This window comes from Ursus arctos, unplaced genomic scaffold, assembly GCF_023065955.2.
Source record: "Ursus arctos isolate Adak ecotype North America unplaced genomic scaffold, UrsArc2.0 scaffold_19, whole genome shotgun sequence".
Classification (NCBI taxonomy): domain Eukaryota; kingdom Metazoa; phylum Chordata; class Mammalia; order Carnivora; family Ursidae; genus Ursus; species Ursus arctos.
In genome coordinates, this window is record NW_026622863.1 from 23,012,691 (window position 1) to 23,030,665 (window position 17,975).

General features: G+C 42.1%; 1 protein-coding gene across 5 annotated transcripts in view; it reads left to right on the plus strand.

Annotated features, from left to right (window-relative positions):
- Positions 1 to 3,061: 3,061 nt before the first annotated feature.
- Positions 3,062 to 17,975, plus strand: part of NFATC3 (nuclear factor of activated T cells 3) — a 121,854-nt gene continuing 106,940 nt past the window's right edge. For 3 of the 5 annotated variants that reach the window (XR_006409025.3, XM_057314191.1, XM_048224039.2), the window contains exon 1: positions 3,089 to 3,508. Coding sequence is in view for 3 of the 5 variants with exons in the window: in XM_057314191.1 (XP_057170174.1) it covers positions 3,406 to 3,508 (103 nt within the window). In the remaining 2 variants the exon portion in view is untranslated. Of the gene's footprint in view, positions 3,509 to 17,975 lie in introns of all 5 variants that reach the window. The other 2 variants (XM_026495063.4, XM_057314192.1) reach the window with 2 other exon arrangements.

The following is a 17,975-nucleotide window of genomic DNA, read 5'->3' on the forward strand; positions in this document are numbered from 1 at the left end:
GCAAGAAGACTGGGCTTTGTGCAAAGATAAGTGGGGAATCTCTTAACCCTGCACACTTAGTTCCTTCCAGGTGTCAGTCCTGCTCAGAACTCTTCTGTGGCTCTGCACTGCCCTCTGGATCAAGTCCAAACTCCTCAGCCTAGTATCTGAGGACAAAGTGCTGACTCTGTCTTCTCAGCACCCTGTGCTGACCTCAGCAACCAACTTTCTTCAGTTGTAGTTGGCCGGTATTGCCTCTGCCCAGATTGAGAGCTGCTCAAGGGCAGTTCTTGTGTCCCCTACGGCCAGCCTTGGAGTGGGTGTGGGGAGCACAACAAAAGAAGAATCAGACAAGCTTGTTGAATGGGGTACGTGGCATGGAAAGAAAGAACTTTTCTAAACCCTGACTTTCCTCTAAGACTCCTGTTTCCTCTAATGTGGAACAAAAGGGGCTGGGCTGGGCTAAGCTAAGCTATACCATCCCACAGGAGAGTCTTCAACATTGGGGGAGCTCAGGGCCAGGCCTGTGGCAACTGATGAAAGTAATGGCTTTCCCTAAATTTCAGGCCTGGCTCGCATTCACACAGGAGGGAAAGGGGGTAGACAGGGACCCATATATTCCTTGCCCACCAGTCCGGAGTCCTATCTACTGCAGTAGTCCCTTGGCCTCCTGGTTTCACAGAGCTCTCAGAAGGCTGGAGGCAGGTCAGATGGCCTCCTGCCATCTACGAGAGCTTTCGATCTGGCCTAGGAAGAGCTGGTAGGGGAGGTCCTGGCTGAGGAAAAGGGGTGGAAAGAGTTCATGTATCGGTGTGTGTGAGTGGGGCAGGCCTTGGTTCCAGCCTGCAGAGCTCTTAGCCGTTGCTGCCTTTCTGACAAAGGTGGTAACAGACTTCCTGCATTCAGTGCCCACTGTGGCTCCAGCCCTTACCGATTCAGATTAGAGTTCTCAGTTTCCTCCAGACCAGAAACCTTCCCAAGACATAACCCCTTCTAAGTGTTCTCCAGCTGCACAGTGGCTGGGGAACACAGAAGAATTGCACAGATGGATGCATTTAGTGCATGAGTGAATTTTTCAAGCCATCTCCAGCTTGTGTGTGTGGTCCCTTCCCAGTGGTGGGGCTTACAGGTCCAGGATCTCCCTCTTGCATTCCCCCTGGCCTGGATAGTTGAGCCCCTGGTTTGGAGGGCAGAGGGGATAGATAAAGATCCATTTTCTCAATCTAGATGATAAACTAGGAAGTATGTTGGGGGGAGGTTTAGGCAGGGGGACAACAACACATCCTGAAATTGCTCATTAGGAGGATGTTTCACCCACACAATGCTGTTTGCTCCCTCTCTTTGACCCCTATTATTTTCTTCTTTCCCTAATCTCCCCCTCCCCCAGAATTCTGAATATGTAAGTTCCTTGCTCTAAATCCTTCCATGGCTCCCTACTGCCCTCAGGGTAAAGTCTAGATACTTTGCAGTGGCCTATAGCAGCACTCTCTCCATTCATCTGGCGTTACCTTTGGCTTCTGCTCACTGCAGGTGCTTTTTGATTTCTATGTTTTTGGAAGTCTGTTCTCTGCGTGGAATCATCTTCCTCCCCTCTCAGCCATCTTTCCAATTCCTGCTTAGTCCTGTGGAGGCCCTGCAACCCCAGGGGATTGTGAACCTTTCTGGAGATCCTGGCACATCCCTAATCTCATCGTACAGTGATTATAGACTTGCTGGCCTCCTCTCCCCAACCCCTGAAGGGAGACTAATTTATCTCTGCTTCCCTAGGTCCAGCTCAGGTATGTGTACAGAGCACTGGGCAGGAAAAATTTTCCGACCTCAGGGATGAACCAATCCAGATGAACATCTCATCTGCTCTGGACATTACCTGTCCTCCTGACGGCCTTCCCTAGGGCTCCCTGGTAGCTCAGGTATCAGTCCCTATATTGAGACCTTTCTACAAAGCATTCCACTTTGTCCTCTCTGCCTTTTTGTGGGTGAGTGCTTCGGCCCTTGCACCTGCACCCAAGCCTCTGAGACCTAGTGCCCTGGGTTCCTACAGCAACTTGCTTCTAGAAATACTATGCCCTGTGGGGCCTGGAGCTAGGGAAGTAGGTCACTGCTACTTCTTCCAGCTCCCGGTCCACCCTGCGTCTTGAAGGAGCCCTAAGTAAACAAACCAGGCTCAGCGTCCCCTGGCACGGCCTCCACCCCAGGCCCGGGAGGAGGCGTCCTGGGTCCCAAGGGAGAACAGACACGCTGGGGAGGGACCGAGAGCGAAAAACAGTTCTTCAGACACCGTGTCACTTCCTCTCCATTAACAACCACAAAGTTTGGGTGGCGGGTCCTCCCGCTTTCACGGGTGTGCACCGGGATGCTGAGGTCACCGAGCCCGTGAGTGGTGCGAGTTCACGACGGGCTTTTTGGTTCAATCGGCTTCGACTTCCAGCAATGGACCGACCTTGCCCGAGGGGCTTTGCCGAGGCCTCGAATGCGCCGGCTGTCCTCCAGAGAGCAGCTGCCAGCTCACAGGGACAAAGGCCCAGCCACCCGGCGCGAGCTCCGCCCCGCAGGGGCGGGTCTGCATTGTTGCATTGTTGAGGAGCTGAGACTCGGGAATCCTCACGCTGCTCCGGTCTCCGGCTCCGCCCCAACCTTGCTGGAGGCTCGGCCCGGCCCTGCCTTCCCTAGACTCCGCCATTAGGATTGGGGTGGAGGGATGAGCGTGTGAGTGGCGTTCACGTAACCCTCCCCGGCCCTGACACCTTCCTGAAACCCAGCCATCAGAGCAACATTTCAGCCGCCCGTCACCAGAGCCATAACCCCACTCGACGTGAACTCTGCCCAATAAGAAAAGGGATCTTCGATTGGCGGGCAGATCGGATTGCACTCAATCCAATTACAGAACCCTGGTTTAGAAGTTGAGGAGAGAATAGCGGCCGAACTACAACTCCCAAGAGTTAGTGGGCCTATCCAACGCTCCTTGTGCACGTGACTTCCTTCTCCCAGAGAGGGAATCACGCGGTAGGCCGGTGAGGGGGGCGGGGCCATTGGGCTAGCAGGGGCTCCAGGGCCTATGGGCAGCACGGTCGGTTGGGCGCGCAGTAGGGGGCGGGGTTAGGCGTGCTACACGGCTCGGCAGCGCGCTGGCGGCGGCGGCGGCTGTTGGGGGGCGGGGAATATCGGCTAAGGCGACCGTGGCGGCTTAGGTACCAGCGACAGGCTGTGGCGGCGGCTCCTGGTGCTGCTCGGCGTGCGGCCAACTCTCGAGTTTGGAACGGAACGCTCGGTGTCACGGTCCCCGCCCGGAAACTTTGCCGCGGAGCCGCGACCTCCTGGTCCGAGCGGCCCGGCATGAAGCGGCGCTGAAGAGCTGCCGCCGCCGCCGCCGCCGCCTCCGTCGCCGCCGCCGCCAGAGGAGGAGCCGCAGCACCCTGGGCCACGCCGATGACTACTGCAAACTGTGGCGCCCACGACGAGCTCGACTTCAAACTCGTCTTTGGCGAGGACGGGGCGCCTGCGCCGCCGCCCTCGGGCTCGCGGCCTGCAGGTGGGTGCCGGGCCGGGCGGGACCGAGGAGTATCCCCTCCTCTCCAGGTTCGCACGAGCTCGCCCCTTTCCTGGTCCCTTGGTTGTCCCGGGATTAGTAACGCCATGTGTGTGTGTGTTTGTGTGTTTGTGCGTGCGGTGAGTGAAGAGTGGATTTAAATTGCTGAAGAGGCGTGTGGGTCGCAGCGACGTGGAAGTGGCTGCGGGCTTGGCTGGAAGCGAACTAGTGGAGAACTCGACTCCGGGACTCCTGTGGCCAGTGGACGCCTGCGGTTTGGAGGCCGAGGGTCGGGGCCGTTGCCCAAGTGGCGTCTGGTTGTCGCTGCTTTGCCAGCGTGGTGCGGAGAAAAGCTGTCCCTTTGAAGTGTAAGCGCACTTGGCTTTTCATCTGTCCCAGGTTTTTAACGTTTTTTTATTTGAAAGGTGCACATTCTTGAGGTGTAGGAGTTCTCAAAAATTCGTGCACGTTTGTTTAAATCTACTTTGTTAGAAGAGTAATGCCATCGCGGTAACACTTGTGCAAGTTTATGGCCCACATTTAATTCGAAGTGTAACTATAACGGGACTTTTCTGAAAACTGGGTTTCTTTTCTTGAGCAAAATGTTTCGGAAGATTTTAAAAAAAGTGGGGTGCCTTGTTCATAATTCTAGAAAGTTCTGGAAATCAATTTTTATTTTAAATAAAAGCTCACCTCAGAAGATGTTTTAGAGGAGATCGTGAATTGGGAATGTTGGGCACCATAATGCTCGGAGGTCAGACCAATCAGGAAATAGAAACAGGATGGCTGGGGACTTAGAGCTCTCCTGTGACCTGGTTTGGAATACTGTGTGTGGTTCATTAAGTTCAGTTTCCCTATTGCATATGCAGGAGAACTTCAAAAGAGAGATGGATAAGACTAATCCCTATTTATTCTTTCAGGGTATTAGATGAATTACTTTGTGATCATATTGATATTCCACAGACTGCTCTGTAGCGTTGCATTGAAAAACGTATCTGAACGTGAAGCTAAAGGATTTAAAGCTACAGAATTTGTCTTATCAGGCCTTTTAGTCTTTATATGTTGTCTTTTTCAACATTGTAATTTACAGTAGTTATTTGTTGCCTGCGTTTATTTCAATTCCAGTGACGTTATTTGAGCACCTTTTACGTTGAAGATACTGTTAGGTACTTTGTAGTGATGTGTTGGATGCAAAAAAGGACTGAGGCCCCTCAAGGAGCTTGGGAAATGGGAGGAGGGGGACACAACCCAAATAATTATGCCCCCAGGCAGACTGAATGGTGGTATGTGTTACAACATAGGTAGAAACGGGAAAAGTGGCATTTGTGGGGAGAGTAGCACTGAATTGTGTGTTTAGATTATTGGGATTTAATACAATAAAAACAACCCGTTATAATGTGTATTTTTACTCTAAAGAAGATGAACAGTTGATGATGTCTGCAGACTTTTATCCAGCACAGACTTGATTAGAGCATGTTATATACCAAATTTGTGATCAATAAAGGAGTATCCTCATGTAAGTAGGAATCGTATGTACATCCAAAATATTGGATAACACTTAAGAGCTATGAAAACAGCTTTTTAAGAAACGATTTTTGCCATAAAGCCCAAAAACCATTTTGGTATTAAAATGGGTCTAGAAGGAGTTATGGTTGGAAACTTGACTTATAACTGAAATTCCCAAATTTAAACTTGAGCAGTTTTCTTTGATAAAAAGTCCACTTTAAAATATTGTGGTAGCTATTTTTTTAAAGATTTTTTTTTCAGTTAACGTGAACTACACATGACATACCCATTTTAAAGTGAGCAATTCAGTGGCATTTAGTGCATTGACAGTGTTGTGCAACCTCTTCTATCTAGTTCCAAAGCATTTTCATAACTCCAGAAGGAAACCCCAAACCTATTTAAGTGGTTGTTCCTCATTCTTTCTTGTTGCCTCCCACTCCCTGGCTGCCCAGTCCCTAATCTGGGATTTGTTCGTGTGGATTTACCAATTCTGGATATTTCATGTAAATGGAATCATACAAAGGTGTTGGCTTCTTTCACTTAGCATAGTATTTCATGGTTCATCCATGTTGTAGAATGCATCATTACTTCATTTGTTTTTATGGCTGAATAATATTCTATTGTGTATTGCTATATACCCCAATTTATCCATTCCTCCATTGATGGACGTTTGGGCTGTTAACTACCTTTGGTTACTGTCAATAGTGCTGCTATGAACACTTAGCAGCTAATTTAAAAATTCTACTGAGAAGGATGTGTTATATATTCAAAATTATTTGTTCACAAAATTAGTTTTCATTTTAATAAGCTTAATTTTGAGTGTGTAGTTTGACGATTTTATTTATTTACTTGACTGAGAGAGTGCAAGAGAGCACAAGTAGGGTGAGAGGCAGAAGCAGGCTCCCCGCTGAGCAGGGAACCTGACACGGGGCTTGATCCCAGGATGCTGAGATCATGACCTGAGCCAAAGGCAGTTGCTTAACCAACTGAGCCACGTAAGTGCCCCTATGTGTGTGTAGTTTGAAGGAACAAGTAGATTAACTGGCATGCTTTTAGGATGGTAATATGCAATAAAATGAGCCATGAGAGTAAAATTGCTTGGCAGAATTAAGATCAGTATGGAACTGTATCAGTGTGTTTACATGTTTATGGATTCTCTTCCTTACTGGATCGAGGGTTCTGTGAAGGCAGGGATAGTGTCTATATCTTGTTCATAGTTGTAAGATTGGTGCTAGCATCGTGCCTTTAACATAAGTGGACACCCAGTATTTGTTGATTTAATGAATAAATACTGCTTAAGTTTTGAGTCAGTGCTCACTTTTTTTGTGCTAGAGGAAGTTGATGAGACTTGTTTCAGTTCTTTGGCTTTTAGTAAGACAGCAGATCTTGGTAATTTGGGGCTGAAAGTTTTCCATCTCTTTGGGGGTTTGAGAGTATTTGTATCACATGTAAAATTCCATACAGAAGATTTCTGTAAAATATTTGGAGGAAGAGATAATGGATGGGGACTGAGGATAAACAGAGGGACTGAATTTAGTGAATGTTCTAAGAGCAAGCTTGTTAAAGTACAAATTAGATGTTTTGATACTTGATAATGTTGGATACATTTATGACTGAGTTTTTAGGATTATTGCTTAGTGAGGTGTTTTGAGATTTTCCCATTAAAGAAAATTTAAGACCCCGGAGTCCTTAGGTATGAGGACAGTGCTTGTTTTGATTTTTTTCAGTTAAAAATCAATCAAACTATTTTAATTTTCTTTTACTTAATACCTTGCTTCAAAATGAAGATATACTTCAACAGTAAGTAGAAAATTTTAAATTGGTAAGTGTTTAATGCATTTCACTAACATTATTTGCCATTATAAAGGACAGCTTCTGGTGCTTTATTTGAGGGTACTGATTGTGTATCTCTAATTTAGTTTGATTTTATAAAAATCTTTTCAAATTCCAAGTTTGACTCTCAGGGTTGGTCCATTTTTAAATATTGACTTTCTAGTCCTGAATGAGAGTCACTGAGAGGGTATGTGCTTTATACTGACTGCATAATATCTTTTCTACTGCTGCTTTTTAAGAGGGAAGAAATATCTTAGGTACAATATGTATTTTTGTTAGAAATTTGCTTTAGGATAAGATATGTGTAATTTTGTTGGATATCACTTTAATACACAATTTTTTCCTGTGTAAATCTGAGGAACTGTTCCTAGATGATCATCAGACTCTTTAATTTGTAGTGTTCTTACTTTGTTTAGTGCTTGCAAGTCTGATTTATGTGTTTTTTATAATTTAACTATCTCAGATAGTTTTCTCACTTTTCAGTTTTTATTGATAATTTTTACTCAGAGCTCTTGGTTTATTTGTGTTAAGTGAGATAATGTGTTTAAAGCTCTTAGCACAGTTTTTGGTCCAGTAGTGCTCATTAAGTGCTGGTAGTTAACATTTCTTAACACACATACACACACACACACACGCACACACACTGATGATAGGTTATTTTTTAATTTCCTCTCCTTTCCTAGACCCTTTTCCCTATGCTTAACTAAAACACTGAGAGTGAGTAGGGGCAGACAGGAGATCCAGTTATTTAAACCTTGCTTAGAGAAGTTGGAATATTTGTCTTAGACATTTTCATTTTATCTTCTATTATTCTTTTCAATGTTAACCTTCTTTCTCGTATTTTACTAAATAAAAGTACTGAAGGTCACTTGTTTTTATGTTTTTCTACTTTCTGGAATTAAACTGTTAGTATGGTGTGAAAGTTGGTTGATTTGCTAACCATACTAAGTATAATTGGATATTTAAATCAGTATGAAAAAAGGGAAGTTGCTTCTATGGTTTCCTGTAGAAATTTAATGGTGTGTTTGTACAGTGCATTAGGTAGTGTATAGGAGGAGGTGATTACTGCTGAGCCTTACTTTCATACCATAGGTCAGCTTTTTTAGACTTGAATGCAGTGAGAATATCTATTTGGTGATTGAGTCACCGACAGACATTTCAGTACTTCACTTGGAAGAATAATTTAATATTCTGTTTCTTTGACCCCCCCTTTTTTTTTAAAGATTTTATTTATTTATTTGACAGAGATAGAGACAGCCAGCGAGAGAGGGAACACAAGCAGGGGGAGTGGGAGAGGAAGAAGCCGGCTCATAGCGGAGGAGCCTGATGTGGGCTCGATCCCATAACGCCGGAATCACGCCAAGCCGAAGGCAGACGCTTAACCGCTGTGCCACCCAGGCGCCCCTCTTTGACCCTTTCTGATAGGGTTGGATGCTCCTGGGGGTATTAGGAGAATTTTGTGATGGAGGTGTCATATGTTGTGTTAAAACTTCATCAGTGGAAGAGCATTGCTATACCTGCACTTTCTTAGGTTTTCCTGTTTGCTAATACAAAAGGGATATTTTGGCATATTTTCTAAATTTTGTAGAAGTAATACTGTAGTAGTTATATTACATGAGGTATTAATTTAAGGTAAATTGTAGAAAGAGCTTATTGTTATGACTTGCCTTTATGTGACAACCAGTAAACTTTGCGAATAATTGTATGTATTTTTGTTGAGGGCATGTCCCAAGCTCTGCTTTTGAGTTTTGCTCTTTATTTTTTCAATGAAGTGTGATCATAAAGATATTTTTGGTAAGAAAATGTGAAATTTGTTTTTCTTTACAGAATGTAATAAGGTACTGATATATAAAATGGAAGTCTAAGAGAAGATAAGCAATTGTGTTACTGATCTTGAAGTTTAATGCGTCCTTTACTTTCCTTATTAGTATTGAGTAGTTGATGATTCAGTATGGTGATGTTTTATTTTAAATAAGAGGTGGGGTTGAGGAAGCCATAATAAGGTGAAGTCAGTCACATTACTCCTAAGAGATAGGAAACCCAAGTAGGTTGAGCCTCATTTGATAGTAAGCTGCAGTTTGACTGCTCACAGCAGTAGCATAAATAAGGGAGGTGTTGTCTAAAGCTGTCCTGGTGGGTCAGGGGAGTAGACACAGCAGACTTGGCAGTAAGCCTAGCTTCTAAAACAAAATCCAAGTCATCAAATTTGCCCAGGCATGCCATATGAGGTTCAAGTAACAGTGGAATTTAAGAGGAGTGAGTTTCTTCATGGAGGCTTTAGGAGAGTCACAGCAGGAGGAAGCATTTTAACAGCCATAATTTTAACTCAAACATAGTATGGATCTGCATATATTTTAGCATTTCTCGTAATGTTTATATAATTATAATGCATGGCTCTCACCTGCTTGCCTAAATTCAGTAGACTTCAGAAGAGAGGAACAATTGGACATGTAAGATTTAAGTAGTATGGTCTATGAACTTTCTTTGAATTGCTACTTGAAATTTAATCATTGGGACAGTTCTAGTTATGTTGATACCCTGTGTGTGAAGGAACTACATGTCTGTGAAAGCCAGAAAATCCCTGGTACGTAGAAGTAACTTTGAAGGCTCCATTTTCCTACAAAATGTAGAGTTTGAATATGTCTTATGTTACAGAAGCAGGTGGCAGTTTTAATTTTTTAAAAATACATTTTCAGTGTTTTATTTTATTTTATTTTTAAAAAGATTTTATTTATTCGTTTGACAGAGGGAGAGACACAGTGAGAGAGGGAACACAAGCAGGGGGAGTGGGAGAGGGACAAGCAGGCTTCCTGCTGAGCAGGGAGCCTGGTCCGGGGCTCGATCCCAGGACGCTGGGATCATGACCTGAGCTGAAGGCAGATGCTTAACAACTGAGCCACCCAGGAGCCCCCATTTTCAGTGTTTTAAAATATTTTTTATATTTCTAAACTCTGTGGTAAAAATTAAAAAAATTATTTATTTATTTATTGAGAGAGAGAATGAGCTGTGGGGAGGGGCAGAGGAGTGAGAGAGAAGCAGACTCCCTGCTGAGCAGGCAGCCCCGTGCAGGGCTTGATCCCAGGATCCAGACATCATGACCTGATCTGAAGGCAGATGCTTAACTGACTGAGCTACCCCAGTGCCCCTCTGTGGTAAATTTTTGTCAGCTTTGCTGTTTATTTTAATTAGAAAATAGGATTAAATGAGCTTTGAAATTAATATTGAGTAATAACTTTTCAGTAATGTTAGTTTGTATCATATGAAAAAATATTTCTAAAAGCATTTTTTTTCCATCAAGTTAGTTAATCATTGGCCAGAACACTTTAATGGACAGTTTGTGAGTTGTACTTAAATGTAAATATTTTTCAGTATTGTTTTAAAAAAAGTTGTTAAATAAATATGACAGAAAAAAATGATATTCAAAAGTTGTTGAAGCTAGGGGCTGGCTCAGTTGGAAGAGCATGTGACTCTTGACCTTGGGGCCATGAGTTCGAGCCTTACCTTGGGTGTAGAGATTACTTTAAAAATAAATAAATAAACTTAAAATTGTTGGGGGTGCGTGGGTGGTTCAGTTGGTTAAGCATTTGCCTTTGGCTCAGGTCATGGTCTCGGGGTCCTGGGAGGGAGCGACCCTCCTCCTTGGACTCCCTGCTCGGCAGGGAGTCTTTGTCGTCTGCCCCTCCCGCCACCCCATTCGTGCGAGTATGCTCTCTCTCAAATAAATACATAAAATCTTTTTAAAAAATTGTTGAAGCTAGATGATGGTTATATGGGAGTTTATTATAATGTTTTCTGTATTTTTGTGTATGTTTTAAAATTTCCTTAATAGAAAGTTTAAAAAATGGCATTCAGAAACTCTTCAAGTTCCTTAAGGTGTTAGATTAGGATAGAAAAAGTGTTTTAAAATAGTAATATGAGGGGCATCTGGGTGGCTCAGTTGGTTAAGCATCCAGAGCTCCAGTTTGGATCTGGGGTCCTGAGTTCAAGCCATGCTTTGGGCTCCTTGCAGGGTGTGGAACCTACTTAAAACAACAACAAAATAAAATAGCATTATGAAGGTAATAGGATTTGCTGTTTCATGTAATTTAAAAAAACAAACAAACAACTGGTTTATCTGGGCACCTGTTAGGCTCCGGTCATGATCTCCCGTCTGGGACCAGGGTTGGGGCTCAGCAGGGAATCTGCTTCTCTCCTTCCGCCCCTCTGCTCTGCATGCTCGGGCGCTCTCTCAAATAAATAAAAATCTTTTAAAAAAATAAACAAAAACTGGTTTAGCAAATAAACAGAATATAAAAATTAGTTGTGATATGTCTGATTTACAAAACCCATTTCTCTCTTTAATTAGTATTAGTAATGGGATGGTGAGTTGAGTTAGTATACATAAATAGGAAGTGAACTGATTTTTTGGTATGTTTTTAAGTAGGTGTTTTTCAGGGGTGCCTTGATGGCTTAGCCTGTTAAGTGTTGGACTGTTGGTTTAGGCTCAGATCACAATCTCATGGGTTGTGGGATCGAACCCTGAAGACTGAAGTTGTGCATCGGACTCAGCGCTCAACGGGTAGTCTGCTTGAAGATTCTCTCCCTCTGCCTATATCTCCATGTGCTCACTCTCTCAAATAAATAAATAAATCTTTTTTTAAAAAGTAGGTATTTTAAAAAAATTTTTAAAGATTTTATCCATTTATTTAGAAAGAGAGCACACGGATGGCAGAGCCTGAGGTGGGGCTTGGTCCCGCAATCCCAAGTCTTGTGACCCCAGTGGAAACCAAGAGTTGGAGGGCCAACCAACTGAGCCACCAAGGTGCCGTGGTATTTCTTAATTTTTAAAATGTTTTCTAACTATGGGGTCAGAAAAATTCACTTATTGCTTAGTAATTTAAGGGTTTGATGATATTATTTATTATTATTATTATTGTTACTATTATTGTTTGTTTTTTTTTAATGGAGGCTTGGCGCCCAGCACGGAGCCTGAAATCACAACTCTGAGATTGAGACCTGAACTGAGATCATGAGTCGGTCACTTAACTGAGCCACCTGGGCTCCCTGGGCTTGAAATTATTTTTGAAAATATTAATGTTTTATCATATTGCTTATATCCATCAGTCTAATATTTATTAAGTATTGTCAGTTCTCTTGAGCTTTTAGATTTATGATGAAATGAAACTAGAGAACTTGGTTTTAATTTTAAGACTTTTTTTTTTTGGTTATTTATTTTTAAAAAGATTTTATTTATTTTTTTTTAAGATTTTATTTATTTATTTGACAGAGAGAGAGACAGCCAGTGAGAGAGGGAACACAAGCGGGGGGAGTGGAAGAGGAAGAAGCAGGCTCCCAGCGGAGCAGGGAGCCCAATATGGGGCTCGATCCCAGGACCCTGGGATCATGCCCTGGGCCGAAAGCAGATGCTAACGACTGAGCCACCCAGGTGCCCCTTAAAAAAGATTTTAACTTAATTTATTTGAGAGAGAGAGATTGAAAGAACCAGTGGGAGGAAGGGTAGAGGGACAAGCAGACCCCCTGTGGAACTGGGAGCCTGACATGGGACTCAATCTTAGGACCCCAGGATCAGGACCTGGGCAGAAGGCAGAGGCTTAACCGACTGAGCCACCCAGGCACTGTTTGTTATTTAAAGTAGGCTCTGCACCCAGGGTGGAGCCCAAACTGGGGCTTGAATTTAGGATCCTGAACTGAGATCAGGATCAACTAACTGAGCCACCCAGGTGCCCCCAGACTAGATTTTTTTTTTTAAGATTTTTATTTTATTTTATTTATTTATTTGACAGAGAGAGACAGCCAGCGAGAGAAGGAACGCAAGCAGGGGGAGTGGGAGAGGAAGAAGCAGGCTCCCAGCCGAGGAGCCTGATGTGGGGCTCGATCCCAGAATGCTGGGATCACGCCCCGAGCCGAAGGCAGACGCTTAACGACTGCACCCCCCAGGCGCCCCTCCCATACTAGATTTTTAATCCTACTATGTAATTTATAGTGATTAACTCACCAAAATAATTGACATGTAAAGTCTTGATTTGTGAACATTTCAGAGCAAAGAAGGTCTGAAATTTATTATCTTACATCTTGACATTTATGAGATCATATTGAATACTAAAGGAATAGAAGTATTAAACTTGTCCTTTATAAATGGAAAGCCTTTGGGGGAAAATATAGAAAGTTTCATCTAAATGTTACCTTTTCATTTTTTTATTGCAATATAAAAGTTTTAAGGAAACTTCGTATTTCCTCTGCTATTAATACTACGTTATAGTTTTCACCTCCTTTCAGTGAAGGGTTGTTCAGTAAAAAATGACATTCAGGAAAAAAATGATATTTAGAAATTGTTGAGGCTAAATGATATATGAGGACTTATTGTTATACTACCCTCTTTATGTTTGAAAAATTCCATAATACAAAGTTTTGAAACTTTTTGACCGTAATGCAAAAAGAGTAAGAAGTGCATTTTATTAAAAAAAAAGAAAAAAGAAATGCATTTTATGTTTCAACCTAGCACAAACATACATGTTTATACACAGAAAACTGAGATAGAAGTTTCAGATAAAGCAGCATTTATATCTATTCTGTGACATTACCTTGACATTTTCTTTTTCATTGTATTAAAAAATTGTTCAGACCTTCAGTTTGAAAAACAGAGTTTTAGGAAATGGTTTCATAATTCTGATTATATTAAAACCGTTGGGTCATAGAGATGTTCTTGTTATTCAGGCCATATTTCCTTATGTCTGTAGTTCTTTAATACATTTTTTAAATTATTTTTTATTGGATTACTTTATTGCTATCTTTTATTGGGTTACTTGATTGCTAAATTTTGTCACTTCCAGAAAATGAGTTGTATCTCCCTCTTTTTCTCTGCTCTGTGACCAAACTCAAATCCTGGTTCCCTCCTGTTTGGATTTATGAAATTTTCTCTTCAAATTTTATTCCCCCCCAAATCATTTTTGAAAGTCACAGCCAAGAGTATCTTTGATTCTTGCTCCTTGCATCTATACCCTACCTCCTCACTGGTCTTTCTCATCATGCTCTACCTATTTTATATCTCTCACTCTGTATGTTAATAACAAATTTATCATCTTTAATTTTATTCATCTTTTTTCAGTGTTAGTGTGAAACCTTTCGCTCTACCCGTTTATCTGAACTGCCTCTGCCAACTTCATGTTGTTTCATAGTCTTTCTCCTTTGTGAGTCAGTTTATAAACACTAATTGAGGTACTGCTGAGCTAGGTCCAAGTTCTAGATTCATGTTTGTTGCGGTTGTGTGACATTGCTGAAAAGCACAGAATAGTTTTTGGCTAATAATCCTTTCATTTTATAAGAGAGGATATTGAGGTTGAAGTTTATTTGCCCAGGGTCATTTAACCAGTTAGTTACAAATCAAAGACCCAGGACCTCTGACTCCTATTCCTTTGTTCTTCTCCAGAAAGTTGCTTGATTTCTAATTGAAAATTGTAGAGTTGTTTTTGCACAGCTTATAATTTTGGTCATTTTTATAGCTGTTCGTTTTGTGTTTGTGTTCTATTAGGTCTATAGAACTGTTTCTGTTCTATTACATAAATATTTTAATTTAATTGAGTACCTGTTATATGAAAGGTATTTTTATGTATATTATCTCTAAGTCTTATGATATCTGAAGAAGTAGGTGTTATTTCCATTTTTTAAAAAAGATTTATTTGTTTAGAGAGAAAGAGCTAGCAAGGAGGGGAGGTGGGGCAGAAGGAGAGGGGGAGAGAGAATCTCAAGCAGACTCCCCGCTAAGCCTGATCCCATGACCCTGAGATCATAACCCCAGCTAAACCAAGAGCCAGATGCTTAACTGACTGAGCTACCCAGATGCCCTTGTTTTAGCTCTCTTTTGTACATGAGGAAACAAATGCCACGTTTGACCATTTAGAAAGTGGAAGATAGGGGGCACCTGGGTGGCACAGCGGTTAGGCGTCTGCCTTCGGCTCAGGGCGTGATCCCAGCGTTATGGGATCAGGCTCCTCCGCTAGGAGCCTGCTTCTTCCTCTCCCACTCCCCCTGCTTGTGTTCCCTCTCTCGCTGGCTGTCTCTATCTCTGTCGAATAAATAAATAAAATCTTAAAAAAAAAAAAAAGAAAGTGGAAGATAGGGCATTTGAACCCTGTTTTTGTTTGTGTTGTTTTGTTTTGTTTTGTTTTTCAAAGATCTCTTTTTTTTCTTTTTTTTTTAAAATATTTTATTTATTTATTTGACACAGAGAGAGCGAGCGAGCACAAGTGGGGAGCAGCAGACAGAGGGAGAAGCAGGCTCCCCACAGAACAGGGAACCCGATGCGGGGCTTGATTCCAGGACCCTGGGGTCATGACTTGAGCCGAAGGCAGACGCTCAACCAACTGAGCCACCCAGGCACCCCATGTTTTGTTTTTTTTAAAGTAATTTTTACACCCAGCGTGGGGCTCGAACTTAAAACCCTAAGATCGAGAGTTGCATGCTCTACCGACTCAGCCAGGCAGGTGCCCCTGAACCCTGTTTTGTTGATTTGTGCTCTTTATGCCTCTTGCCTCTCAGAAGGAGTTTAAGTACAGAAATATTCAGGTTCTCCTTTGATGAAACCAAGACTCATGATGAGCACATGGAATCAAAATATATGTGGGCTAGGGCTTACAAATTACATGTGTGTTCTTGTGTCTAGATTTTCTGCTTTTGGCTCAGAATGGCTGCTTCAGGGATGATGCTTCTACTCCTGCCTGTTTTAGAAGTTTTTAAATGGTTGCAGTATTACAGCTAGGCCAATAGAAGGTACTGCACAGCTAACTGTGGTAGGCTCAAATTTAGCTGTTAGGCTTTTTTGCTTCCTTGAAGATCTGGAGGTCAAGAGGTCCTGTTGTTCTAGGTTTTCAGTAATGAGGACTTGGCCTTTCTCTTTGGCAACGCCCTCCCGTGTTGTCCTGATTAGGGTCTGATGCGTGACCTTTGCAGGCTATTTTGCCCTTATGATTTAAAATTTAAAGCATTTTTTAACTTGCCAGAATTGCTCTCAACCTATATGAGAGAAAAGTTAAGAATTTAAAAAATGTGAAATAACTACTTAGGGCAGTTTTTTTTGTTGTTTGTTTGTTTTAAGTTAACATTTTGCTTTCACATGTTCCAAAAGGTATGTATGTACTATTTATTTGGTTGGTTGAATCTTTTTATTTTATTTTATTTTTTAAAGATTTTCTTTATTTGACAGAGAGACTGAGCACAAGCAGAAGGAGCCACAGGCAAAGGGAGAGGGAGAAGCAGGCTCCCACTGAGCAAGGGAGCCCTATGCGGGGCTCAATCCCAGGATCAGGACCTGAGCCGAAGGCAGACACTTAACTGACTGAGCCACCCAGGCACCCCTCTTTGGTTGAATTTAGATCCCAAGTAAAATCGATCTACCGTCTATAGCCTACTAACACCAATTCAGTTTTTTCTTTGATATTTTGGTCAGTTTGCCATCTGTCACCTACTCTTATTTCTCAAGATCAGTACTGCCGTTGGGCTTCTTTTTGTTATCTACTTCTTTTACACATACCCATTTATCTCTGAGCTTTGCCAGAACTCTCCTTTTCAGAGCAAAGGCAAGAAAGCTCTTTTGTTATATTACCTAGTAAATGTTGGCTCATCGCTATTTTTGAAACTTCACTGACTTTTTATCATTTGATTGCTATTTGAAAGAAGTAGCAATACTTTAAATTTTCTAGTTTAAACATGTGAAAAATAGTTATATTTGGAGTTGATATATTTGGTAGGGGGAAGGAGAGATACAAACATGGCTGCACTTGGCTCTTTTTAAGAGTGAGGAAGGACTGTTTCAGAAGCCTACAGCAAACTTAACCTCTCATTTCATTGACCCAAATTGGGTTACATTCCCTTTCCTAAATTAGTCACTGGTAAAGACTGAGGGAATTATTCTTAGCCAACCAGGCCCATCCCTTGGCCTGAGGATGTGGTTGACTTTGCCTGAAGCATATGGCTGCATGAGAGAAGAGTGGATAGATAGATGCGCGGAAGAAAATATATTAAGGAGGAAGGAGAAAATTGAGGGGCGGGGAGGAGAGGATCAACCAAAAGAATCCTCTGTGTGTCCTGTCCAGTTTGTTAGCAGTTGAGGAACTTTATTTTTTTTATTTTATTTATTTATTTTTTAAAAGATTTTGTTTTATTTTATTTATTTGACAGAGTGAGACAGCCAACAAGAGAGGGAACACAAGCAGGGGGAGTGGGAGAGGAAGAAGCAGGCTCCCAACGGAGCAGGGAGCCTAATGCGGGGCTTGATCCCGGGACCTTCGGATCACGCCCTGAGCCGAAGGCAGCCGCTTAATGACTGTGTCACCCAGGTGCCCCAGCAGTTGAGGAACTTTAAAATGTGAATGCAACTTTTATTATGCAGTTACTTTTTCTGGCACTTGCTTTTTCTTGCTTTGTCAGACTTCTTGGGGTGGACATGGGAGCTTATATAAGTACAGAGAAAGCCGGAACCAAGTATGGCTAATAGGTTTCGGTGAATGGTGGGTGGGCTTGGTGATTGGTGAGTGGGATATTTGGGACATCGAGTTCATGTTCCTTTTGTGGTTCACGTGGAATCAGATGGCCATGCAGTCATATAGAAGCATAAAGACCGTCATCTAGTTAACCAATCCTGATTTTTCAAAATAGCATTAAGTGTTTTATTTTCTTCTTTGTCTTTAAAGCTAGCCTGAAAGGAACCTAGACTTTGTTAAATGGTAAAATAAAAGGATATGCACTGGGAAGAGAAAGTAAAAACTAGGTATCAACATTGTATAAGATCTTAAGAGTAACTGAGAGGGAGGGGAACTCAAGACCATTAGCTGAGTAAATGTACAAAATCATTCAGTCTTTTAATAAAATTTATTATATCAAGATGTGTGAATACGGTTCAGTTTATTAGAGTGGACATGTAAATAAATGCAGCAAGAATTATGTAATACAGGTACAGAGAAGGCCCTCTGAACGCATACATGACAACTTTGAGAGGTCAGAGAAGAGGTTACATTAAGCTGAATCCAGTAGCATGAGTTTCCTGGATAGATAAAGGAGGAAGTATAGTTCAGATTCATTGATGACCACATCCAAAGATCCAAGTTAGAAAGTCCTTTAATTTGGAAAGGTTGAAGAT